This window comes from Hyperoodon ampullatus, assembly GCF_949752795.1.
Source record: "Hyperoodon ampullatus genome assembly, chromosome: 14".
Classification (NCBI taxonomy): domain Eukaryota; kingdom Metazoa; phylum Chordata; class Mammalia; order Artiodactyla; family Ziphiidae; genus Hyperoodon; species Hyperoodon ampullatus.
Window position 1 is genome coordinate 39,982,130 of NC_136927.1, and position 27,990 is coordinate 40,010,119.

General features: G+C 44.3%; 1 protein-coding gene across 2 annotated transcripts in view; it reads left to right on the plus strand.

The window, feature by feature from the left end:
* PRKCB (protein kinase C beta) overlaps positions 1-8,924 on the plus strand; it is a gene marked incomplete at both ends in the record, with an annotated part of 309,492 nt that extends 300,568 nt beyond the window's left edge. The window contains one exon of one of the 2 annotated variants that reach the window (XM_079719618.1): positions 8,772-8,924. In XM_079719618.1, the coding sequence (XP_079575744.1) occupies positions 8,772-8,924 (153 nt within the window). Of the gene's footprint in view, positions 1-2,658; positions 2,818-8,771 lie in introns of those variants that run through there. The other variant, XM_079719617.1, reaches the window with a different exon arrangement.
* Between the last annotated feature and the right edge of the window lie 19,066 nt (positions 8,925-27,990).

A 27,990-nucleotide genomic window follows, 5' to 3' on the forward strand; every position in this document is an offset into this window, starting at 1 on the left:
CTCTCTCCTCTGGATGATCGATCGCAACCATCTTCTGCCCTCCCCGCTGCCTCTGCCATCAGTCTAGCGCTGGTTCCTTTTCAGTCCCCACACCTCAGCGAGGGGACTCCCTCTTTGACCCTTGACACCTCCACTGGACTCTCCAATTTATCATGAATGAAACCAAGTGCTCGATGTCTTCCAACAAACACGCTTTACCCCTCGTGTCCCCCACTCACCAAGTAACTCAGACCACAAGTCCTCTCATACCCCATGTCCGATCCATCAGCAAATCATGTCAAATTTAAATTCAAAGTAGACCCCCTCCCAATCAAATGCATCTTCCCATCTCCCCCACTGTCATCTTCCTCCAGGCCACCATCATCTCTTGCCTGGATTATGCAACAGCCTCCTGACTGGTCTCACTTTTTCCACCTTTTCCCCTTGTCCACCCATCGGTCTATTTTAGACACAGCCCCAATGATGCTGCTTAAATATAAGTCAGAATTGTCCCCAGGGCACAAAAGAGGAAACGGAGACTTGAAGGGACTTGACTGGAGTTGTACAACTAGCGGTCAGTGATGGCAGGATTCAAACCCATGTCTGCAGGTGCGTGGGCTTCCTTCTCTCCCAATAGGAAGTGGGCAGGAGCCGAGGCTCTCTGAGAACTCGGTCTCCTGCACACATATCCAATACCTCTGCTTCCCTTGATCATAAGCTTGAAAGAGGAGCTTGTACTGCTTGGCTTTTCAGCTTATCTTCCCTCTTCCAAGGACTGAAGTTCAGCAGCAGCCCTGCATTTTCTCATCAGTCTCCTCCCAATTACCAAATGCCATGGCCCATTTTCAATAACTTTCCTGCTTGACCTCTTGGAGATATTTCAGCTGTAACAGTGCCCTCTCCTTGGATTCCTCTCCATCCTCAGCTTGTCTGCTTCAGCTCTCTCCTGATTCTCTTCTTACCGCTTTAAGTGTTAGGGGCAATAATCCCTTTGGCAAATGACAATCAAATACCTACCTCACAGGGTGGTTATGTGAATTAAAAAGCTAATGTATGCAACACGCTTAGCAAATGTCAGTTGTCTAAAAAGTGCTCAGTGATTTTAATTACTATTGTTATTATCTTTTTTTCTACCCTCCATAGTCTGTCCTTTAAAAAAACTTTTTCAAGACCTCTCTCCTGAGCTCCAGAACCCATACTTCTGACTCCCCCAGATCATCTCCGAGAATCTCAGTGGCCCCTCAAAGTCATCATGTCCAAAATGGAAATAGTCATCTTTCTGAATTCTCCCACATTCTTTCTCTTGGTGATTGATATAAGCATATTCTCTGTCATTCAAACCAGAGACCTCATGATCCCCATCCTTGGCTTCTCCCCCCTGCCCCCCACCCCTACCCCACTCCATGCGGTCAGTCACCAGCCAACAACCATTCTTGCCACATGGCGCCGGGAGCTTGGCTCTGACATCAGACAGACCTGGCTCATGTGGCAGCTCTCCTGTTCATTAGCAGTGGGACCCTGAACAAATGACATCACCTCCTTGGCCTCAGTCTCCTCATCTGTACAATAGGGATGACAGTAATACCCACTTCATAGGATCATTGGGAGGATGAAATAAGATAATACAAGGAAAGAGCATTCCAGGGTGCCCAGAACATAGCAGATGCATAATAAATATTAACTGTCATAATTATTATTATTACTACTGCTGCTACTATGCTATTAGGCTGTGGTTGCCTCCTGTAGATGCTGAAACACTTAGAGGTTTCATGTAAACGGGTTTGCTGGTGAAGAACAAAGAAGGCCAGATTTACTGACTCATCTCTTCTCGTTAGATGAGAACTGGCGTGTGCATGTGTGTGCACTCACGCATGAGTGTATACATGTACGTACACACACATATGTTATCACTCTGCCTCAGACCAGGACCTTTTCATAGAGAAGGACAGCAGGATGAGTGAGAAATGGCGATGGTTTTCCCTCTAGAGCTGGATTGCCTCACCAAAGCACTGGGTTGGGTTTCATCCCACACCCCTTGTTCCCACCTGGAGGGAGAATGGCTGAGTTTACCTCGTGGCACCTTGTAATTAAGGGTCGGTGACTTATCACGCCTGGTGGTTGCCCAGCCATTGCAGGCACCAAACCCAGGTCTTGAGCTCTTTCTCCATTGACTGGAGACATCTCCAGAGATGACTGAGAGCCAGAGGACAGTGCTTTGAGGGACCTGCTGCTTAGTATTGGGATCTCCAAGGTGATGTATAAATGTGTCATTACTTTGCATCTTGTGCCCAAGAAATATCTCAGGCACCTTAATCACATCTCCTTCAAAATGAGCTTGGATGACTCCTTGGGATGGGGTCGGGAGAACATGCCACATGCCACCAGCCCCACCATCCCATGCCTTTGCCATCCAGCTCCTGACTGCCCAGAAGGATACCAGAGGCAGCTCACGAGCTACAGGAACTGAAGGTCGGGAGCCCAGCGTCATGTGCCAATCAACGGTCGTGAAAATTTTGCATTTTATGTTGCTTTCATTTCTGATCATCAAAACAACCTCTCTGAGGTAGTGAAAGGGAAGGGTTTGGAGAAAACCTCACCCAGTTTTATTTTGTTCTGTTTTGTTTTGGTTGTTTTTTTTTTTTTCCACCCACCACAAATTCTTCTCTTCCCCTCTCATAGTGTGGGCGAAATGCTGAAAACTTCGACCGGTTTTTCACCCGCCATCCACCAGTCCTAACACCTCCTGACCAGGAAGTCATCAGGAATATTGACCAATCAGAATTCGAAGGATTTTCCTTTGTTAACTCTGAATTTTTAAAACCTGAAGTCAAGAGCTAAGTAGATGTGTAGATTTCCGTCCTTCATTTCTGTCATTCAAGCTCAACGGCTATTGTGGTGACATTTTTTTTTTTTTTTATTGCAAAGTTGCATCCATGTTTTATTTGCTGATGAAACTAGAGTGACCATGTTTCAGGACCCAAATGTCCTCAGGTAGTTTGGAGCATCTCTGTGAGATGGGATTATGCAGATGGCATGTTGAAAATGTGGCTGCATAATTAGCACATTATCAAAGTCTTTTTAGCACTTATTTTCCCCAGCATGTCAGCGAAGTAGATCCAGTGGGGACAGAACATGCCTGCTTTCTTTCCTTTTTTCCTGCGCTGCCATTTTCACACATTTTCCAATCCCAACCATCCAATCTAGATTTTTCCTGCCAAATGAGTGGATAATCGGATGCTAGCAGTATTCTTCCACTTCTGGACTAGGAGCTTGGCTTGTATCCAAGTAGGTGGTTGCTTTGACTTAGAGGGAGTTTCCTCCGTTCTGCCTGGTTTGGAGGCACTGGGAGCTTTGAAAAGAACACGCTAAACATAAAATTTTATTTGTTGTTTTTTAAAACTCAAAGTTCAGAAGATTATCTAAGCCCTTTTAAAATTCTAAGACTGTGCTTTGAGACAGTTTCAATCTAAGGGCACCTCAAGGAGTCATAAGGCAACCAGCTTGGGTGCTACCTCAACGCTGTAAGCTCTGATTCCCTGTGTCCCCAATCACCTTCATCCCCAAACTACTTGAAAAGGGCATTTGGACCCACTCCCTGAAAAGACATGGTCACTTTAGCAAGGTCCTGAAGGGCCATGGTTTTACATTACATTTCAAAGTTTATTTGCTTTGGGGTTTTATTTCTGTTGTTGTTCAAATGCCAAAAAAAAAAAAAAAATTACTCTTGTTACACATGCTTTGAAATACGTGTCCAAATGTTATTAACCACAATGACCTGCTTTGATTTACCAAGAAGACTGCTCTGGAGCCTGGCAGACCCGTGCCTGCGTGGATGGGATTTGTCTAGGTTTGTTATTGGCTTCAGAAAGCTAATTAAGTGCTCTGAGAAAGACCATTTCTTGAAAGCATAGACAGTTGTATTCCTCACTTTGATGTTGTTTTGCAAGATGTTTGTGGAAATGTTCGTATCTGGATGTCTGTTATGTGCCACTTTTCTTCTAGCATCGACATACAATAAAAAAAAAAAAAAAGCAAGAAAGAAGAAATACTATTTCAAGGAAAATGGCTCTCTTTGAAAAACATGGACCCAAACTACAAAATGGGGCCTCCTGAGGCTTCACGACAGAAAAAAACTAAACCCAGAACTTAATCTTGGCCCCAGTGTTTAGCCGGTCAGAGAGGCTGGGACTGTGGACCATTCAGGGACTCCTGGGGGCCTGTGATGGGGTGAGGTGAGCTGGCGAGGGGAACCTCCAGCAATATCGGAGCTCAAGGCCCACATTCCCACCAGAGGCAAGTTTAGGGTCCAGCTAGGAGCCTGGCTGGGGCTCTTGATTTTCTTGTCAAAATTGCTACTCCTCCCAGCTCACACTCAACCTTTCTAGCAAGTAGGTTTATGAGCCCCCAGAGACCCAAGGAAACCCCTTGGGTGGAAGAAATCCCATTTCCATCTGAGCAGATGAGGACAGCAGGTGGTCCCCCATCCCTGCCTCCTGTCCCCTGCTGTCCTCAGGCGGCCCTAAAGACAACTCTTGTCACAAGTCCAGTGATTTCTGGAAGTGCCAGGGCTTCTAAGAGACCATCAAGGGAACTTGAAAAACTTGACAAATGTCCTTGAAGTGAGACTTCTCATCTTTAAAAAAACCATGATTTGATCTCCACTTCGGCAAAGCCCCCTGCTGTTCACTGCTTTCTGCCAGCTCTCGTCTCCCTGATGCGGGCTTTGGGACCAGCCCTGCTGCCGCCGTGGTGGTAGCAATCTAGACGTCAGGGGAAGCATACATGAAGTCCTGGCTGACAAGCTCAGGTGGCAAGAGAAGGAGGGAAATCGGGGCACAACCTCCTCATTTTATTGGTGGGAAACCAGCATCTGGAGGGAGGAAGTGACTTGCCCAATGTCAGCCAGCTGGGATGCAAACCCAGTTTCCTGATTCTCGGTGCAGGCCTCTTTCTGCTCTGTGACTACCATCTCTGAGCTGTGCCCACCAACAGACAAGTTATTTGAGGTCCTTCACCTGGCTGTTGGGTCACCAGGCCTTTCCTTGGATATGCTCTCAGGAAGATTAAAAACGATGGAGAAATATTGGCCCATCAATAAAAGATTACAGACAACTTTAGAGAACAATGTAGGATGGATGGATGGACCGATAGAACTAGATAGATAGATAGAGATAAATAGAAAGAATATACTCTGTGTGTGTTTGTGTGTATATATATATATATATATGTATATATATATATACACAAACACACACTGCACTCTACATTTTCCAAATTGCTGCCATTATTTTTCAAAAGTTTAATAGTTTGCAGAAATAGGTACTCGAGCTGAAGTCTCTGTTCCCCTAACACACCAAGCTGAGGGTTGGTCAGGGAAGCCTTCTGTGAAAGAGAGGGATCATTAGTCAGAATTCCTGCAGTTGCCTTTTCTATCAACATTTCAAGTGCAGAGGAGACTGAGAAACAGAGCTTTCAACATGTATAATCCCAGGGGAATACTTTGCAAAGGTATCCAAGAAGGAAGATTTTGAATTTATTTTTGCGACCGCCCATGTATTCCACCTTCCATTCATTCACCCAACCAGCATTTATTGAGCACCGACACTGTGCCAGGCTCTATTCTGGGTGCCAGGAGCATGGTGGGGAACCATGAAGATGCAATCCAAGAAGGCAGTCATTAAACAAGTAATTAAAAGCATGATGTAATCTAGAGATAACTAGTCTCTGGGTTAATCAGGGAAGGCTTCTTTTAAGAAAGAAGAAGTCATCCAAAGCCTATGGGGCTCTGCTTTCTCTCTGGACATCACATTTGAGGCTAAAGGAGGAGATGCAGCAGTGCCCTCTTGACCCAGATTTGTGGGACAATCATATAGTGCAATGGTGGGGAAAGAGAGGCAAGAGGGTAACTGGGGTGAGTTTCCTTCCAGAAGGCCAAAGGCACAGTCTCCATACTTGAACAGCTCACAGAATCACCAAGATTTGAGCAGAGATACCTGTATGGAGATGCTTGTATGGAGAGAGGGAACTGGTTTCAGAGCTCGGTTCCGAGTCCTGAATCTCACCTTTGGGCTGCATCACTCAGATTCCTGCAGGCATTACCTTTTCTGGCCCTCAGGGAGACACTGCCCCTGGCTTAACACCACCTGGTTCTTCTAGATGAGACAGGGTGATATTTTCCAAAAGACCTTAAATTAGAGGAGAAGTTTTTTAAAAGAAACTAAAAAGATAATCCAAAGGAACCAAAACACAGTCCAGGTCAGCCATGGCTAGTTGTCTACCAGGATCTTAGAATCTCTCTTTTCATTTCTTGGACTTCTCACTAACCTGCTTCTCTTCTAAGAAAGCACAGGGCCATGGTCGCAGTGACCTTCTTGGGGAATTAATAGGAAGCCAGTGGAATCAGTAACCCTCCTTGGAGGAGTGAAACTATTCTCATGTGGCTTCAGATACTATCAACCCAGAAAGGAATTGTCCCAACAGAGAGGCCCATTCTTTCCCAACTGCTAGGATAAAATTCAGGGGTATTTTCTATGACGATCTGCCCATAATGGCCAGTCCTATTTAGACCATGTGAACGATGGAAGCCTGAGTCATCACCAGAACAACACATGGGGAAGGGCCTTCAATATTGGGGCTGGTGGGAAGGGAACCTCTTCCGGATGCCCACAGGCAGGGAAGGCCACGGCGGGGGACCTGAAAGGAGACAGCTGCCTGCTTCTAGCCCCAGATATACCCAGGGCCCACACCCAGCCCTGGAGCTCTCAGATCTCGAAGAAACCTAACACAGTTCTGTCCATATTGGGGCCCACAATGGACAGGGGCCCCTGTGAGAGACCCGTAGGATCAATGGGAACAAATTCCATTGTTTTGCTATAGAGTATGATCTCTAGCCCTGGGGGCAACTGTAAGTTGGAGAAGGCAAAGAGGCTCATCTTTCATAAAGTCTTCATTCATTGACTCATTCATTCAACAAATAATTGTGGAAGGCCTGCCATGTGCCAAGTCTTGGCACTGGAAATATACAGACAAGGACCTTGCCCTCCTGGAAAGAGGCAATAAATAATAAGGACAGTTCCTGACAGCAGCAAGTGCAATGAAGACAATTAAAAAGATGCTAAAGTAGGACTTGTGGGGTCCAGAGAGGGGTGCACAGGCAATATTAAAGGAAAGGATGGCGTGGAATTCAAGCTTTTCTCTGAACACCGCAAAATAACACATTCGGTGCCTGGGACAACACAAGACAGGCTGACAGCAGGCAGGACAAGACAAAGCAGAATAGGTGGGGCGTGGTAAGAGATGGTCCACCGTCCAGAAAACAGCTCCACTGGCATCTTCAGCCCACTCCCCTCTGGCCACACTTACTGAAGTGCATTATTCATGTCCACCTCACTCCTACACCCCTACACATACACATTACAGAAGAGTAATTGGGGCACTTCTTAGGGACATTTTACCTGTCTCAGGGGAGCAGCCAAAAAGAAGGCATTCTTGCGAGAAGTATTTTGCAAAGGGAAATGAATCCAGTAATGAGAAATCCTTGTCAGTCAGTACGCTTTAGGGGTTAAACCTAAAGCATGGATGGCCATTGACCAAATTCTAGCAAATCAGTCAATCCTCACCGACCCTCCCCTCTTTACAATCTGACACCACTCTGGCTTCAGCCAGGTAACCTGCCCGGTACCTGTGAAACCCATACGTTATCCTTGGTTGTCCTGCAATAAACCAGCCATCAAGCTTTACCCCCAGTCAGAGAGGCCGAGATGAAGCAGAATTAGGTGCGATGTGGTTGGGTAAAAATCACTGCCCCACTGTGCAGTCTTGGGCAAGTCACTTTACTTTCGGGTGCCTCCGTTTTCTCATATGTCAAAGCACCAGGGGCGAGGACCTCTACCTGCCCCTAGGTGGGTGGTAAGGATGGGAAGATCATAGGCTGGTAAGGACCCTGAAGAGGTGAGAGCATCATCCAGATGTGAGATCTTGTTATGAGCCCACGCTCTGACATTCCCTGGTGAAACTTGCCCCAAACCGCAGTTAGTAAACTGGGATTGATGCCCACCCCCACCCCCCAAAAAAGAAAATGCCAGACTAACTAGAATAGAATGTTTTAAAGCTGCCCTTCCAGACTAGGAGTTTGTTGACTAGATACATTGCTGTAAACATCCTTGGAAGAAACTCTGGCTGTTGAAGACCAAAATTCTAGTCTGTGGGTGGATTTCTGAGCATCCCTTCAAAGCCTAAATCACACCAGGGAATGTGGGGTGGGTAGTGATCTGTTCCTTTCATTGAGCAGTGATCTGATGTCCCCATTGTGCCACTCTGCCTTCTGGGGAGCTGAGTGGTCGTGTGGTTCTGCTCCTCTTTAAAGAAAGAAGCCTCCTAGCCACAGGGGGCGCTCTTGGATCGTTTCCTCCTGGACTCTCTACTGCATGACTAATTCTATGACATCATACCTGGTCAGAGGTAGTTTTCCAACTCAATTCATCTCAAAGCCAAGGAAAACAACACACACACACACACACACAGACACCTCACTTTCTGGCAATCCTTAAAGAAAGTCAAGGTCTCATTTCTTTTCTTAGAAAATTTCCACCAAGTTTTCTCTCCTGAAGCCAGCATACAATGTGAAATGGAAGCTAGGGGATAGTATTGCAATACAGCTGCTAAACCCTGTCAGCACAGGGCTCCTCCTGACTCTGCCCATGAGACGTCATCAGCTTCCCAATAACTGGCAGGTCTTGGTCACGTTTCCTTCTTCTTATGCTGTGTTAATGTGTTTGCTTTCCATTTGGCAGAGAGACAAGCGAGACGCCTCCAATTTCGACAAAGAGTTCACCAGACAGCCTGTGGAACTCACGCCTACTGATAAACTCTTCATCATGAACTTGGACCAAAATGAATTTGCTGGCTTCTCCTATACTAACCCAGAGTTTGTCATTAATGTGTAGGTGAATGCAAACTCCACTGTAAGCCTGGAGTATAAGACTTCAGGGCAAGTGTATGTATCTATTCTAGTCTTCCAGGATTCATGGTGCATATGCTGGCATTCCACACGTGGAGAGCTTGTCCTAGAGGGCTTTTCTTTGTATGTGTAGCTTGCTAGTTTGTTTTCTACATCTGAAAATGTTTAGTTTAGAGTAAGCGCTTTATCCAATTATAGAGGTACAATTTTCCAAACTTCCAGAAACTCATCAAATGAACAGACGGTATCAGAACTACTGTGTCTGATACCAAAATGCTTCAGCATTTGTAATTTTTAAAGTCAGAAGCTAATGTTCCTGGTAAAAGTTTTTACAGTTATTCTATAATATCCCCCTTGAATGCTAAGCATGACTGGTATTTTTAAATTGTGAGTAAGCTTTGCAGTTACTGTGAACTATTGTCTCTTGGAGGAAATTTTTTGTTTAAAAATTGATATGATTAAACTGAGTTAATATATGCAAACTCTTGTTTACATGTCTGCTTTTAAATAGAGTCTGGCACAGAGGTTACAAACTGGAGAGCCATAGGCTGATGCATAGATGAATTTCGTTTCACTTGCACAGAATTTCATTTAATTGAAATCATTGTCAACATTAAAAAATGGACGTTTTATGTAAATTTCTAGACTTTCAGATTCACTTTAAAAAAAATCAGAAGACTGGTAGCATTGGGCCTACATTTCCATGTGGAAATAATTCAACAGAACTGAAAAATGGCTATCTCCTTTAAAAGCAGTGCATCCTCTTATTTTACCACAGTCTCCACCACCCCCTATTGTACTATGCTCTCATCCACTTCTCTGGATTCTCTAGCCATTTGAGATTGAGACCTCTGCCATTTGCAAGTCACAGGCTTAATGACCTTCATATTTTCCTGTGCCCGTAATCAGGGTATCTGCTCAGTCATCCATTTGAGTGGTTTGTGTGTATTAAATCCTCAAGCACAAAGTACAGGACATAATTTCATTGCTGCCATGACAAAAGTCAGCAAGGAGACTGGAATCAGGACACAAAGAACCTTTCCATGGTCTATGAGGATATCACTCATATTTGTAAAACTACTTACCTTTTACTATTTTCTCCCAAATTAGTATCAGCAACAGACAAAACAAAACATACAGGGGTTTGCCCTTTTCTCAACAGCCATACTTGCCCAAGGAGGTCAGAAGAGGAAGGGAAAATAAGGGAGATCACTGCTAAAAGCTGATGGCATGATAAGGAGCCCCATTCTCTCTGAGATCAGACTGTCACGTTACTGAATCACTGGGTGTGAGCCTGACACCTTCTCTGAATGAAATCATGCTTCTCTTTTCTTTTTGAAAGATGTAGTAGTCCAATTGGTAACACATGGCTTTGTAGCTGCTAATGCCATAGGGTAGCAGAAAAGAGCAATTCTGTCACACCAAGTACATCATGACCCCACAGAATTTATTCATCTCCTCCCTCCTTGGAAGACCCCCAGGAAATGGGCATTGGGCAGATACAGTGAAGCCACTGATCTTAGTGTACTCTGCAGAATTTTAGAAACTCTGCCAGTTAAAATTGGGTAAAGCCAACTTAAAAGAAGAAACTGTGTATTCAATGCATCACATTTAGAAAACAAAAATACGTGGATTTCTTTAGATGTGTGATGGCATGTTCCATTTAAGATGATATTAGAAAAGAGGTTGCTATTGTTACTTCTGATTCCTCCCTTTTTCATGCCAGCTCCACATATTTTCTCCCTCTGCTAGATATAAACCGTTTCATTTCATAAATATTGAGCACCAGCTCTGAGCCAGGCATAGTTCTGGGTGCTGGGCATATAGAGACCAACAAAATCCAGGACTTTCCACTCATAGGCACAAGAAGACTGCAGAAGTCCCAGCCACTTATCTTCCTGGGATCATGTCCAGTGAGACAGAGTGGGAGCTCCTGTAAGAGCCCTGTAGTTTCCTCTGACTGGCTCAGCCTGGTCCCATGTACATCCCTGAACCAAGCACTGTATCTGGGGTGGAGAGGAATGGTGGGTGAGGCACTTTGATTGGCCAGACCTAAGTTGTATTAGTTATCTACTGCTGTGTAACAAATTATTCTAAAACTTTGAAACAGCAAATATTTATTACCTCTCAGTGTCTGTGGGCAGGAATCTGGGTGGTGTGGCTTCATTGGTTTAATGCCTCTCATAAGGCTGCAATCAGGCTGTTGGCCAAAGTTGCAGTCACACATGAAGGCTCGACTGGGGGAGATGGGATTCACTTCAAGTTTAATCACATGGTGTTGGCAGCCTCAGTTCCTAGCAAGATAGGTATCTCCATAGAACTGTCTTTGGACACGGCTTCCCTGGGGGAAAATGAATCAAGTGAGAGTGTCTAATCTGGAAGCCATATAATCTCAGTAGTAACCCAGTCTCAGAAGTGACATCCCATCCTATTACTGTTTTCTGTTCTTTAGAAGCAAGTCAGTAAATCCAGCCCATACTCAAAGGGAGGGAATTATATAAGGTGAGAGTTCCAGGAAGTGGGGGCCTCTAGGTGCCATCTTGGAGACTGCTTACTACATACATCAGGAGCTGCACCTCTGGAGCTAGGGGTAGAGTGCCACCCAAACCACATTAACTGAGACTGGGTGAGGGACCACGCTCTGAATAAAAATCGGAAGCTGTTCTCGGAACAAGGGGAATGTATGTTGAGGAAGCAAACCACAATGGTGTGTTCTCTGAAGATGGGAATTTGGGGTTACCCCAAAGATTCCTTAAGGCTGAGAGACAGGTCAATACTGAGAAGCAATTAAAGGAATGACTCACTTGTCATTGCATTTGATCCACAGAGTCCCCATCGTTTCATTGCCAAGTTCACCACCAAAGGCAAGAGCCTGAATTTGACGTGCAGAGGAATTATAATCCTTTACCTTCAGGGACTCAGAATCCACCAAGAAGATCAATTATTTAATACTGAGTAACAAGACACTTCAAAACTTAGTGTCTTTTAAAAGCAACCATTTATTTAACTCACAATGGTTTTTCTGGCTTGGCCATCCCAGCTTCTCTGATGGACTTGCCTGTGTACTTTCAGTCACCTGGAAGGGCAGCTGGTGACTGGATGGTCTAGGCTGGCCTCATTCACATGTACAGAGTTTGCAAGACTGACTGGTCTAGGGAAGGCTCAGCTGGGATGGTGTGGTTTTACTCCATGTGCTCTATTACATTCCAACAGGCTAGAACATAGGCTTCCTCGTGTGGTGGTTTTGAGGACTACAAAGAGCAGCAATGCGAATCAAACGCCAGTGCACGAGCACTTTTCAAACCTCAGCTTATGTCATGGTTGCTGCATTCCCATAAGAGAAATTCAAGGGGTGGAGAAATGGACTCTACTTTTGGATGGGAGGCACTGTAAAAACACATTGCGAAGGCAAATGGACAGAGGGATGGAAAAATGTGTGACCAACTTTATATCTACCACGGAGTCCAACAAGGGCACCCTTCATGAACTGAGGAGACATCAAAGAAATAAGACAGGGCTTCCCTGGTGGCGCAGTGGTTGAGAGTCTGCCTGCCGATGCAGGGGACACGGGTTCGTGCCCCGATCCGGGAAGATCCCACATGCCGCGGAGCGGCTGGGCCCGTGAGCCATGGCCGCTGAGCCTGCGCGTCTGGAGCCTGTGCTCCGCAACGGGAGAGGCCACAGCAGTGGGAGGCCCGTGTACAGCAAAAAAAAAAAGAAATAAGACAGACGGGAAAGAAACTTCCAGGAACCTCCTGGGCTGCCCCATGGTCAGGCCTCATAGATCTCCAGAAGTCAGTCACCCTACTTGTCTCTTCAATCTCAACATACAAAGATACGGTGCTAAAGTTCAGGCTTGCCAGTGGGATAACAAGAGTCAACTTGAGAGCTGGTGCTATAGGTTCTTCAAACCAATGAAGACAAAGTTCTGAGATCCTCACCTGTTACTCCTGCCATGGTTCTTTTTCTCACCGCACATACAAGCTGAGATGCTGGAGAAGCCAGGGAGGAATGAAAAGCAAGATAAATAATAACTAAATCTGGGACACCCAATCCAGTACCACCTATCAATATCTGGTTCTAAAAGCCCGAAAGCCAAATAGCTGAGGTCCTATATCTTTCCTGATTTTGATGTGGAACTGCTTTGACCTACATGGAATTCTGCTGCTCATCACTTCCTAAACAAGCAATGGTGGCTCCAAAAGTGAATCCTGATTTCCCAAAACAATAAAGGTTTGCACTTTAGACTTCTTGCCCAAATGACTGAACCACACTCCCTTCACTATGGATTTTGTCCCATAGAATGCTAGTTTCCCTGGCATAGGGACTGCTGATATCAGGCCAGATGTCAGGGTTGAGATTACAATGGTGTTTAAACAAAAGATGCAAGAACATTCAATTCTGTTTTCAACCAGTCACTCTTCCTCATGAGGTGCAAGAAGGAAATAATGCATAGAGGACAGTGCCTAGTAAATGAAAAGCTGATCAATATTTGAAGATTTGACTTTATATCCCAGTGTGGGATCCTAACCCCAAGGTGGGTTAGATTGCATGGAGAATTCCTAGATATCGTGTGAGTTATATTACTTATCTATCGCTGTTAACAGTTACCCCCAAATTTAGCAGCTTAAAACAAGATATATTAGCTCACAATTTCTGTGGGTTGGGAGTCCAGGTACAGTTTAGCTGGGTCTTCTGCTTCAGAGTGCCTTATAAGCTTCAATTGAGGTATTGACAGGGGCCGTGGTCTTACCTGAAGGTTCAACTAGGGAAGCATCCACTTCTAAGCTTGCTTACATTGTTGTTGGCAGGATTCAGTTCCTTGTGAGCTAGTGGACTGAGAACCTCAGTTCCTCACTGGCTCTTGGCTGGAGGCTGCCCTCAGTTGCTTGCCATTTGGATCTTTCCAAAATGTCGGCTTGCTTCATCAAAGTGTACAAGCTAAGAAGGCAATATAGTGAGAATACCAGTAAGTGGGAAGTGCCATTCTTTTGTAAATGAATTGTCACTAGGTCCAGCCCACACTTAAGGAGAAGGGATTACACAAGGGCATAAATAAGTGAGGCAGAGACCACTGGGAGTCATATAAGAAGCTGCCTACCACATAGGTGTAAAGGGTATCCTCTAAGAGATATAATATGGGATGGGGTATAGGAGACAGAGGGGTGTCTCAACACTGTGTTCAATGAATGTGCTCAATCTTGATCAACCAGATCAACCCTGTCCTCAGAGGTGAAGTGAAGGTGGGGAGGAGGCACTGTGATCATCCCTTTTCTGACTGGGAGTTTCTGAGCTGGTGTGGGTGGCCAGACTGACACCATTTATCTGAATGGAAATTACTTTTTTCTTGCATCAACAGATTTGAGCCTCTCCTAAATAGAACATTAATCAGCATTTATTTAATCCCACAAGATTGAAGGGCCCTTGGTCTCAAAACAGAGGAGTTTCCTTGAACCCTCCCTAAAGACAAGTGGCATTAGATTCATATCTCTGCCCTAGTTAAGCAACAGAAAGCTGAAAGGAACCATGGAACTTTAGTTGAGGAGCCCCCAAGGATATCTGACCCCGAGATCATTGTCAGGAAATTCTACTAGTTGTAAGTGAACAGAGCCCAGGGGCGGGCTTACAGGGAAAGAAGGTGAAAATATTTTAAAATGATGTAAAGGGGGAGGAAACTCTGACTGAAGAGAGGAGCAAGCAGAACAAGCCTCCAGATCCCATCTTCCTCATTATTATGCTACAAAGACTGAAACTGTGTCAGGCAGCCCATGACTGCACTGCAAAGAGAAATCATTAGACCTGAATATGATTGAATATATTTCATTCATTCATTCATTAAATCTCTCTCTAGGACTAATGTCTATTTCAGATGGGGAACAAAACATGGGCCCTCTTCTCATGCAGCTGATGTGCTGAGAGGGATACATATTAAATACAGTGTATAACATTACAGATAGCAATAACTGCTATGAAGAAAACAAAGCAGAGTGGTGGGTAGAGACTGGCAGGGATGGGGATGGCTGGGTCCTCAGCTACTTAACCCAAACACTCAAGGAAGACCTCCTTGAGAAGGTGATAGTTCGAGGTCAGTGATAAGGAGCCAGAACAAAGCATTCCAGACAGAAGGGATAGCACGTTCCAGAGCGTGAGACCTGGCCTCCCAAAGACCAGAAAGTAGCCCATGTCACTGGAGAAAGGCAAGACTCAGCAAAGTGGGGGAGGTGAAGCCAGAGAGCAAAGCAGGGGCCAGATCTTGTAAGCATTCGTAGACCTTGATGGGAAGTTTGACTTTATTCTAAGTTCAGTGAGAATCCCCTGGACACTGTATTACTTTCCTGTTGCTGCTGTAACTAATTGTCACAAGCTGTGTGGCTTAAAAACAACACAAATGTATTCTCTTGTCGTTCTGGATGTCAGAAGTCAAAAATCAGTCTCCCTGGTCTAAAGTCAAGTTGTCCACAGAGCTGGTTCCTTCTGGAGGCTCTAGGGGAGAATCTGTTTCCTTGCCTTTTCCACCTTCTGGAGTCCTCCTGGGTTCCTTGGCTTGTAGATTTCTATCATCTTCAAAGCACATCACTACATCCTCTGCTTCTGTCGTCATATCTTTTTTACCTGTGACTCTCCTGCCTTCCTTGTGATTACATTGGGCCCATCCAGATAATTCAGGATAATCTCCCCATCTCATGATCTTTAACATATTTTCAAATCTCTTTTGCCACGTCAGGTAATATATTTATAGGCTTCAGGGATGAGGAGGGGACACCTTTAGAGGGCCTTTATTCTGTCTCCCGCAGAGACATGAAGCAACGGGCTGACGTGATCTGATTTACCTTAGAGACATGGATCTGTAAGGGTGAGAGGGAGAAAGGAAGCTCAACGGAGACAATTGCAGTAGTGCAGGGGGAAGCAGGGGTGCCAGACCGCTGTGGTCCTCATAGAGAAGAAAGAGAAAAACACAGAGAAGGACTATCTAGCCAAACAGGTGTGCTGACTCCCAGCTGAAGAAGCTCAACCAGTCCAGCATCAGTCTCTTTAGAGAACTCTTGGGTCTGTGTGGCTTTTCGGAAGGGAAGAGGCCTGGACTGGAAGGAAGGGAAACATCCCTTCCAGTGACATAAGCAGGGTGGGGCTAGTCCCCACTCTGGGGGGGGCGGGGGTGATGCTTGGGATAAAGGACTGGGGGGAATAAAGAACCAGACTGGGGATGAGTTGGGGAAGGGTTTCAGCAGTGGTGGGGAAAACCTGGGGTAGTAAGTTGAGGACTGCCCCCCGCCACACACACACACCAAGTATTGAGTCTTAACCCTGGAATTTGTAAAATTCACCTTCTTTGGGAAAAGAGTCTTTGCATATGTAATTACACTGAGGATCTTGAGATGAAGAGATTACCCTGGATTACCAGGGTGGGCCCTAAACGCCATCACAAGTATCTTTACAAAAGAGACACAAAGGGCAGTAAAACATACACACAGAGAAGGCGGCATGAAGAAGGAACAGAGAAGGATGTGACCACAAGCCAAGGAATGTCGATAGCTGCTGGAAGCTGGAAGAAGTGAGGAATGGGTTCTCCCCCGGAGTCTCCAGAGAGCGTGAGACCATGCCAACACCTTGATTTCGGCCTCCAGAACCATGAAGGTATCAATTTCTGTTGTTTTAACCCATCCAGTTTTGGTCATTTGTTACAGCATCTCTAAGAAGCTAATACACCTGGTGTGGACAAGACCGTAGTGTAGAGTTTGACTCAACTACTGATAAATGGGCCAAACTGGAATTCTGAAACAAACCCTTCCACTGTGGGCATGCCACCAGGCAAGTGAGGTCGGAGATGGAATCTCAGTCCCAATCATCCCAGGAAACAAGATGAGAAGAAACTAATGTCACTCTGACAGCCAGGGGACCCTGATGACTTTAAACCCCTTCCCCATTGGTGCTGCCCTCACCAGCTGAAACCGGAAGCAAGAACCCTGTCTGTGGGGCAGCCCTTCTGCGGGACCCCTGAAGACAGCCAGCCATTGCTTTGTATGGTTCAGGCCTGCAGACAACTTGCCTCCCCCTCACAATACACCCACTTGGGGTTGGCTCAAATGCCTCTATGTCTGACGCTGCAGAGAGTGGTGGAAAGCTACAGAGAATGGACAAAACTCACAGACCATCTGTTCATCTTCTGTGTTTTGCAAATTTATTTTCAAAGTTAAGCATTTGATAGCAGTTGTCAGGCATTATCTCAAAAGCTACCACTTGGATAAAGACATTGTTTTAAAAGTCCAGGAGAGGGCTTCCCTGGTGGCGCAGTGGTTGAGAGTCCGCCTGCCGATGCATGGGACGCGGGTTCGTGCCCCAGTCCGGGAAGATCCCACATGCCGCGGAGCGGCTAGGCCCGTGAGCCGTGGCCGCTGAGCCTGCGCATCCGAAGCCTGTGCTCCACAACCGGAGAGGCCACAGCAAAAAAAAAAAAAAAAAAAAAAAATCCAGGAGAATCACTCATAGATCAGTGATTCTCCAGGGCTTGGAATGAGGGATGAGTTGTATTTTGAAACAACATCTTCAAATATTATCATATAACTTTATTACCGGAAAGGGGGAAAATGTCTTATTTCTATAATACAGACTTCAGGAAAGAAAGCTTGACCAAATTTTGCTAGAAAGGCTGTGTAGAAAACAGAGGAATTTCTCAATCAAGAATCACAGGCTCTGGGATGAGGGTTTATTGGAATTTCCTGGACATGGTGAGATTTTTATGTTTATCAAAAAGGGACACATTTTTTAAAAAATGCTATGTAGCACCTTCAGTAGAAGGATATGTCACCTTGACTTGATTCTCAGAATGTTTGGAAAGTGAGTACAGCCATCTAGGAAGGGGTGCGTCAGTGGATGTAAAGGATAAGCAGAATGTACCAACTTCTGGGCATGAGTTTTGTCCTCCATACCCTACAGTTCAGGGGCTGAGTTGGGAGGTACTCAGGTTGGAAGAGACTCTCGCTCCAACTTCAATACCTTCCAGCAGGAGCTTCTCAGTAGAAGCTTGAGTATCAAGGACTTAGAATAAGTCCTTGGGTATCATGGAAATTAGGCAGCTAATTCCCAAATCATGACCCTAGGCACCCATAACTAAGCCCTCGTGGCCAACATGACCATGAGAACTGAATATCGACCCCCTGGAACACGCTCCCATTTCATTGATACAACTGCAGAAAACTTCGCCTAGGTTAGAATAAAGAGGTTACTCTAGAGTACAGTGGGGTGGCGAAAACGCAGACACTGCATCCAGAGCATTCAACTCCCAGCTCTGTTCTATACCAGCTGCATAACCTTGTAAAGTTACTTAGCCACGGCTTCCCATCCTTAAGATGGGAGGGGACAATAATACTCTTCCTTAGAATTGTTGTGGAGATTGAGTGAGACAGTGCCTGGAATATAGTTTATTTCGTTTATGTGTCAGCTATTATTTTCTTTATTACAGGAGTCAGGCAGATAAGGCAAATGCACTAGGAGTAGAAAAATAAGAGTGTTGTGAGCTAAGAGTTTTTGACCTGGAGAGTGCCTCCTCCTGTCTGACGTGAGTAGCCACTGTGGCATCCTCTCCAAGAGACAACCTGCAAGGATGCAGCCCAACAGTGCTGTATTTTCCATTCCTCAAAAGAAGCTAGAAATCTGGATTTTTATATAAAATGTCCTGATTTTAAAATATGGACCACCAATTCTAATTTTTTGAAACTCTGGGCTGTGCAAATAAAATATGTCCATTTAATACATTTGTCAGGCAGGCTTCAAGATAAGCGGGTACACATTTTCAGCTCTTTTAAGAGTCTTCTAAGGATATCTGAGGGAGAAAGTATTTCATCTGCAGAACTTATTAACTGGACATTATTATTTATAATAATTTAGCACTTATAATGTGCCAAGCCCTATCCTAGGGCTTTATAATAATAATTCAATCCTCACAACAGCCCTATAAGTTAGGTACTATTACTTTTGTCATTTTACAGTCGAAGAGACTGAAGCTCAGAGGGTAAGTAACTTGTTCAAGACAAAAGAGCAGGTGGTAGAGCCAGATTTTAATGCAAGCTGGCTTTTAAAAATTTGTTATGGATCACATTAAAAATTTTAAAACCCACACAGAATGTTGGCACAGCCAGAGCTGTCACCAAAGTGTGTATTTATAAAGGTGTGTATCACTGAGTGATGTTGGGATTAGCAGGACCACAAGAGAACCCAAGCAAACAGAGCTCAGCAAAGCCGTGCCACATACACAGAGTTGCTTGTGCCCACCGCAAGTCAGTACGGGACAACTGAACCATATTTGTAGTTGACGTGGCACTAAATTAATCATATAGATGATGGCAAACCTTTATAAAGCCCTTACCATGTGCTAGTCCCTATTCTAAACACCCGACAAATATTAATTTACCTAATCCCATTGAGACAGATACTATTCTTATCATCCCCATTTTATGTGGAAGCTGAGTCACAGAGAGATGGAGCCATTTGTCCAAGTCCACACAGCCACGAACTGGGGCAGAGTTTGAATCCAGGCAGTTCAGTCTCTGAGTCTATGCTCTTGGCTACTACATTTTGTTCATAAATCAATTGACAATGTCAATTACCTGTGGTTAGTTCCACTGCAAAAATGCCCATGAGCAAGAAAGAACACAGCAAAGAGAGATTTCAAATGAAGTTGCAGACAAAACTGAACATTGGTGGGGGTTTGGGGGGATATAGTTTGCTTTATAATGATGACAATAGCTAGCTCTGGGAGGGAATTATTCCTAGGTTCCACCAGTGTTAAGTTCACATTAGCCTCATAGAAACTGTAGGAGCTGGATGTTATTATTCCACCCATTTTACAGATGAGAAAGCTGAGACTCAGAGATGGTTTGAATAAGGTCACATAGCTGCTAAGTGGTCAAATGAAGGCATGAACACAGGTCTGTCAGACCCTACAGCCTGTGTGTTTAAGCCTCACATTAAAATGTTCAGACGCTTGTTTCTCCCAGAATGGCTTCTGCTAAGGGAGGTGGAAAAAACTAGGATAAGGACTAATTGCTTATCAGCCAGGGAGTAACTTCCAGGGAGTTTCCAAAGAGAAAGTCCACATGACCGGGTGGTGCCTGAGGGGGGAAGGTTTGGGATAGAGCCTCACTAGGAGTGTCTCTGACACCCCACAGACCCCAGCCCACAGACACCCTGCTCCCAGAAACCAGAGGACCACAGACCCTTCCCTTCCCTCTGGCTAAATGTGAAGAGCATCCTTCTGCCTTGTTACCTCTTGGAACCCAAAACCTGGTTGGGTATTGAACTTGCATATTGGACCCTCTTAGGTTTACATGTGGCAAAACCCACCTCAAACTGGAGTAATTAAAAGAATAAGAATCACTTTTTTTGTTTAGGTAACTAAAAGAGCCTTGGGCTGTCTGGCTTCAGGTACAGATGTGTCCAGGGACTCATACGATATCGAAAGCTGTCCTTCTCTGACTTCATCTAATGTTCTCCATGGCTTAATTTTCTTGGTGGCCCCCAGAAGCTCCAGTCACTACCCCCAGAGCCTAGCAATACTAGTGGGAGGAGAATTTAATTTTTCTAATAGTCCCAATAAAAATGAGACTGAGTTTTACTGGCTTGGCTTGAATATCCATCTATAACTTAATTATCTTAGCTAGAGGGATAGATTTGCCAAGCCTGGGTCACATGCTCGCCCCTGGAGTAGGGTGGAGGTAAGAGAGTCCTCTTGAATCACATGCGGATGGATGGTTTCCCCAAAGAAAATGGTAATATAATTTTAAAAAGAAAGGGGAATAGGAGTCTGGGAGATAATAACAGGTGTCTCCTAAAAGCTCAGACTATAGGGTCACCTACTTTTGGATGCTAAGATTATAGGCATAGATCCATCTAGTCCCTAGATGTGTGTTACCTGTCACTCAATGGGAGGTTCTCAGTGTCTCTGAAGCCTGTAAGAAAGGCAATAAACTTCTTTGCTAGCATATGTAATGGACATTTCCCCTTCTGGAAAGAGCATGCCAATATCCCTTGTGGTTCTATCCATCCCTCATTCTCAGTCACTATGGTTCAGAATGGGGCTCACCCACCCAAGTCTTCAAGCATAAAGCTGTAACCTAAACCCATCGTATACCTTTGGCCATATGATTGGTTCTGAGATGATTGTGTGATTTGATTCTTATCAGAGTCATCATATCCTGGGCGTTAAAAAAAAAAAAGACTACTGGGGAAGAAAAGCTCTTTCTTTTCGACTGGGGTTGGTGAGAGGGTAGGTTGTTGGCTGGGCAAGGCTAAAAGCCATCTTGCCACTGCAAGGATATTGCTGGCCCAAAAATGATAGAAGAAACCAGAGCTGAGAGATGGAATTTGAGCCCCAGCACCCAGACATACTCTATTTGAGCCAATCGATCACCATCATTTTTTTCTTGAATTAAACCAATTTGAAGTGGATTTTCTGTCACTGGCAACTAAAAAAATGCCTAACTGGACTTCCCTGGTGGCGCAGTGGTTGAGAGTCCGCCTGCCGATGCAGGAGACACGGGTTCATGCCCCGGTCCGGGAAGATCCTGCGTGCCGCGGAGCGGCTAGGTCCGTGAGCCATGACCGTTGAGCCTGCGCGTCCGGAGCCTGTGCTCCGCAACGGGAGAAGCCACAACAGTGAGAGGCCCACATACCGCAAAAAAAAAAAAAAAAAAAAAAAAAGCCTAACTAATTGCTACTACCTGGCTTCAAATACCAGCCCTGCCATTTTTACAAACTATGTCACTTTGGGTAAATCGCTTAACCCCTCTGATCCTAAGTTGCCTCTTCTATGGAGGGGAAATATCTTTCTTGCAGGGTTTCCAGGATAGTAATTGAGGTTATAACTGATTAATACTGAGCACAGTTCTGGGGACACCATGTGTGCATCATACATGTAAGTTTTATTGTTGTTGGGAGAGCAGGAAAAGCCAAAATAAGTGGAATGGAAACTAAAATTGAGTGTCTATCAGAGCCACGGAAGTATTTGATGTAGCTGAGCTTGCTGGACACAGATAATAGGGAGGGCTGGGAGATACCGGGAGGGCAAAAGCCTGATTCCAAAACATTCAAACTTCAAATTTTAAAATCTCTGTAAGGGACAAGCAAAATAAGGACAAGGGCTACTATTTCCCCAGGACCCGGAAAACAGTTGAAACATGAATGTTTCAGACAAGACCATGGCTGTGAGCCAGGAGGTGTGGTTGCCAAATTCTAAGGTGTTCCTATGAATTCGGGGTCTAAGCACCATGACACCCCCCACCTCAACACTCTGCTTCTCCCAAAGCAAGAGAGTCGAAGGGCTCTTTGAGTCCAGGCTCTCCTTAATTTCAAAACCGAACATGACCACTCTTTATTTTTAACCTTCCCTTCCCCTAGTCTATGCCTTCAAGCAGCTTTTCTGGGGAGGGAGTGTTTGCGCCCACACTGGCAGATCTGAGTCCCTGGCCACGCGCCGGCTGCGATGGGGCTGTTGCCATGCCCACCCACCCTAGCAGCCTGGAAGCCAGCCTTTAGGGGGGGCTCAGTTGAGAGCTGCATGAACCATGAGGAGAGCGGAACTCAAGTGCCAGAAGTGACCCGGGTGTGGGCAAGGTGCCCTCCACGCTAGCTCACTCTTTTGAAAGGAGCATGCCTCGCGTCTGGTTGGAATGTCTGTAACAGTAAAGGACTTGGAGGAGGAGGTGGGGCTTAGGGTTGTCATCGCCATACAGTGAATGCTCCCCATGAACCAGCATTTGTCGTATGTTATACTTTTATCACATTTGCTTTACAGAGAAGGAAGCCCAGAGAGGTTAACAAACTTGCCCAGAGTCACAAGGCTAATAGGTGACAGAACCAGAATTTGAACTTCGATGGCTATAAATCTAGCACTTTAACTGAATCACCATACTGAAATGCCAACCAGGAGATAAAATGCATTGATGAGCTGACATGAATGTTCTGAGCCCTTTGACAACTGCATTTATTTTTGCTAATTATTAAAGAATCATCTGATCCATACATCAATTTCCTCTCAATATGACTAGTTTGATGGTCTTAAACATGTCCACAGATTCTTTGACAGCCCTCCCATCAAGAGATGGAATTAATTCCCTTCCTCTTGATTCTGGGCTGGCTCCTAACGAATATAATGTGATGGAATTAATGCCTTGTAGTTTCCAAGGCTCGTTTAGAATGAGCTATGGAGCTTCTGCCGGGCTCCATGTCCTGAGATGCTCACTCTTGGGACCCAGCTGCCATGCTGTGTGGAAGCCTAGGCCACTCAGAGGCCACATGAAGGTGCTCCCTGTGATAGCTCCTTCTGAGGTCCAAGGCCACAGCCAGCATCAACCACCAGATGTGCAGGTGGGGAAGACTTTGAGATGATTCCAACTCCAGCCACCATCTAACTGCAACCAGAGAAGAACCCTGAACAAGAACCACATAGCTGATCCAGTCAATTCCCAGAACAGTGAGAGATAATAATAAATGATTGTCATTAGGTACAGTTAGTGTGAATTAGTTCCTGTAAAAAAATGATCAGTTCTTGGACTTTGGCAAAAAATAAAATAAAATAAAATAAAATAATAAAATAAAATAAAATAAAATAAAAATGAGCTTCTTGACTTGTATGATTTGATTCCAAACTGAATAGACTCCAATCCCACAAAATCATGTCTGGGCAACTCTCCACCTACCTTTCTGACAGTGCTCTTAAATTTAAACAATCGGGACGATGATGATGATGATAGTGATGATGATTTGTGCTACTCCTCCTTGAGAGCTTTGTATGTGCCACACAGAGAGCAAAGGGCTTTACCCACATGATTTCTTTTTTTTTTTGCTCAAAACCCCCCCATGGTATTGTCTTTTCTTTCAGGTTTGGAACTGAGCTCAAGGAGTGAAATTGTCCAAAGTCGCCCAGCTAGGATGCAGCAAGGCTGGGTTTTCATTGATTCACTGAGTTGACTTGTACCATATTGATTGAGCTCCCACTATGTGCCACACACTGTGCCAGGCCCTGGAGACATCACAAGAAGACAGATATGGTTCTTGTCCCCAGACTCCAATGTGGCAGACAGGTGACAAGAAAACAGATAAGCAAGCAAGGAAATAAATAACAGCATTGCCGATTGTGATCAGTGCTATAAGGAAAATAGTGATGAGACTGGTAGTAGTTAAGGCACTGCCTTCAGTCCCCTCTGAGGAAGTGGCCTTTGAGGGACAAGACGTGAGATCTATGCCATGTGATTCTGGAGGAGGTGCAACCTGGGCGGCAGAAACACTGAGAGGAAAGCCAGGGTTAGGGGAAGGGTTTGGCACAGTCAAGAAACAAACACAAAAAAGAGGCCAGCCTTGAAGTCAACAAGAAAAAATAGAGTAAGAGATGAGGGCAAAGAGGAAAGGAGGCCAGACCACCCATGGCCTTGTTGGCCAAGGTAAAGAATGTGGGTCTATTCTAAGAAAAATGGGAAATTTGGAAGTTTAAAAAAAACAGTATAGTGACATGATCTGGTTAACTTTTTATAAGTGTCATTTCTGGGGCTTCTCTGGTGGCGCAGTGGTTGAGAGTCCACCTGCCAATGCAGGGAACATGGGTTCGTGCCCCAATCCGGGAAGATCCCACATGCCGCGGAGCGGCTGGGCCCGTGAGCCATGGCCACTGAGCCTGCGCGTCCAGAGCCTGTGCTCCGCAACGAGAGAGGCTACAACAGTGAGAGGCCCTCGTACCGCCAAAAAAAAAAAAAAAAAAAAAAAAGTGTCATTTCTGACTGCTCCATGGACTAAGCCAAGGAGGAGATGGGTGGACTGGGAGAGTCTACTCAGTGTTGGCTGAGGACACAGAGCTGAACCATATAACCCTGAACTAAACTGAACATCCAACCCCTGGGATCAAAGATTTGACCTGCTTGGCCCGACGAGAGCATTATCCATCCAGAGCGGCCATCTCTCCACTCCAGCAACTGGAGGATAAGACAGTATGCAGAGGAACGCAAAGGAGGAAGTTCTGAATTCAGGAAGAGAGAGTGGGGAGGGGGAATGGAAAGGAGAGGGCCGCCATCATGGTTTCTGTTCATTAAAAAAAAGAAAAAGGAAATTAAATGAAGTAAGCATCCAACTCAAGAAATTAGAAGAAAAAAGCGAAAGTACAATGTACAATTCTTTGTTAGCAAACTGGAAAATCTTGATGAAGATGATGCTTTTCTGGAAAATAATTACTAAAACTCTTTATATAACAGAATATTATAATATATTTTAAGTATAATATAATCTTTATAATATACTTAAAATCTTATCATCTTAAATGAAGTAGCATAGTGATTTAGGGTGGAGGCTCTGCTTTCAGATTGATCTGTATTCCAATCCAGTCTCCATCATTTACTAGCTGTGTGACTTTAGGCAACACTCAGTTTCTTCACTTGTTCCCCCCCCTTTTTTTTTAATTTCTTTAATTTTCTTAATTAAAGCATAGTTGATTTACAGTGTTTCAGGTGTACAGCAGGTATATGTCAGTTAGACATCTATCTATCTATCTATCTATCATCTATCTATGTATCTATGTATCTATCTATCATCTATCTATCTATCATCTATTCTTTTTCAGATTCTTTTCCATTATAGGTTATTACAAGATATTGAATATAGTTCCCTATGCTCTACAGTAGGTCCTTGTTGTTTATCTGTTTTATATATAGTAGTGTGTATCTGTTAATCTTAAATTCCCAATTTATCCCTCCCTTCCATTCCCCCTTAGTAACCGTAAGTTTGTTTTCTATGTCTGTGAATCTATTTCAATTTTGTAAATAAGTTCACTTGTATCATGTTTTTTAGATTTCATATATAAGTGATATCATATGATATTTGTCTCTTTCTGACTTACTTCACTTAGTATGATAATCTCTAGGTCCATCCATGTTGCTGCAAATGGCATTATTTCATTCTTTTTATGGCTGAGTTCTTCACTTCTAAAATGGGGATAAAAACAGTTCCTGCCTAGAAATAAATATAACTAGGGGTGCGCAGAATGTATGTGAAGAAATAATAAAAGTTCATCAAGTGGATTTAAAACAAGATCAGATGAATGGAATCAAAGTATTATTACTTAATAATGTCAGTTCTTCTTAAATAAACATATGGTTTGATATAATTCTAATAAACATCCCCATTCAATTACTTTTATATTTGTTATATTTGCGTTCCTTTGATGGGAAGGGGGAGAATTTGATGACGTGACTCTAAAATTCAACCTGAAGAATGAATGGGCAAAATAGCCAAGAACAACCTGAAAGTGAGGAATAATTAGGGAACATGCTGACTACAGGGATTAAAATGGACGAGAAATTTTCAAAGATCAAAATAGCATTAGTACATAAATATTGAAACATAGATCAATGGAATAGGCAGATAGCTCTGAGGCAACCTTTCATGTACCTGACTTTATTAGATAATAAAAGTGGCCATCCAAGATTATGGAGAAAGAAGAAATATTCAATAATGACACTGGGGCAATTGACTACTATTGGGGGGTAAACAAGCAAAATTAAACCTTCATCTCACTATACATCAATCTAAATTCCAGACTGATTAAAGAGTATAACATAATTTAAAAGTTAATTAAAACTAATAAAAAATCTAGACAAAGTTCTGGGTAAGAAGGCAACTTGATCACTTGATCACAGGCATCTAAGGTTTATCTGCTCCTCCTTTCTCCTATATGTATATTTAACTATATATATATTTAAACATATATATGTATATACATATATATACATATGCTATATATATTTATGTATTTAAAAATTTTATTTTATTGAAGTATAGTTGATTTACAGTGCTGTGTTAATTTCTGCTGTACAGCAGAGTGAGTCAGTTATACACATATATCCACATTCTTTTTCATATTCTTTCCCACTATGGTTTATCACAGGATATTGAACATAGTTTCCTGTGCTATACAATAGGACCTTGTTGTTTATCTATTCTATATATAATAGTTTTCACCTGCTAGTCCTAAACCCCCAATCCATCCCTCCCCCAACCCCCTGCCCCCTTGACAGCCACAAGTCTGTTCTCTATGTCTATGAGTCTGTTTCTGTTTCATAGATAAATTCATTTGTGTCGTATTTTTTAGTTTTTAAAGACAAGGGGTAAAGCCTTATCTGTGCTGACAATTATGGAGGGCTTCTATCCATATATTTGAAACTTTAAAATATTTATACTCGGGCTTCCCTGGTGGCGCAGTGGTTGAGAGTCCGCCTGCCGATGCAGGGGACACGGGTTCATGCCCCGGTCCAGGAAGATCCCACATGCTGCGGAGCGGCTGGGCCCGTGAGCCATGGCCGCTGAGCCTGCGTGTCCGGAGCCTGTGCTCCGCAACGGGAGAGGCCACAACAGTGAGAGGCCCGCGTACCGCAAAACAAACAAACAAACAAACAAAAAACTGAAGGGAGTTGGCAGAATCTATACTTCCATGTCTCTGTTCTGTTATAAACCAGAGGTCCGACTGGAGCCAGGCAGGTGACTCAGGAGTGACGCAGGTGGAGGATCATAGGGAGGACTGGAGACTGTGGTAAAATGAAGCAGGCATGCCTCAGTGAAGGGGGCAGATGCTACTCTCCTCCAACCAGTGGCTGGCTGAAATGTGGGCCCACAATTTAATTCAGTGCAATGCAAATTGTAAAATCAGGTGGTGAAGCAAAACATCAGCAGAATGGACAGAACCTATGAGCTACCAGTTTGCAAGTTTCTCCTGGAAATGTATAAATACATAGGATTTAGGAAGAGATGACCTCTATACCATTGTCTGGAATCATTCTGAAAACTGTTTCAGAAGAGATAATTTACCCCAGTCAGTCCTTCAAGGTGGGACATTTCACCGAATAACTTTGGGTCACCACGAGGCAAGCCAATTGAATAAAATAGAATAAAAATGTCATCTTTTTTTTTTTGTGTGTGTGTGTGTGTGTGCGGTACGCGGGCCTCTCACCGTTGTGGCCTCTCCCATTGCGGAGCACAGGCTCCGGACGCGCAGGCCCAGCGGCCATGGCTCACGGGCC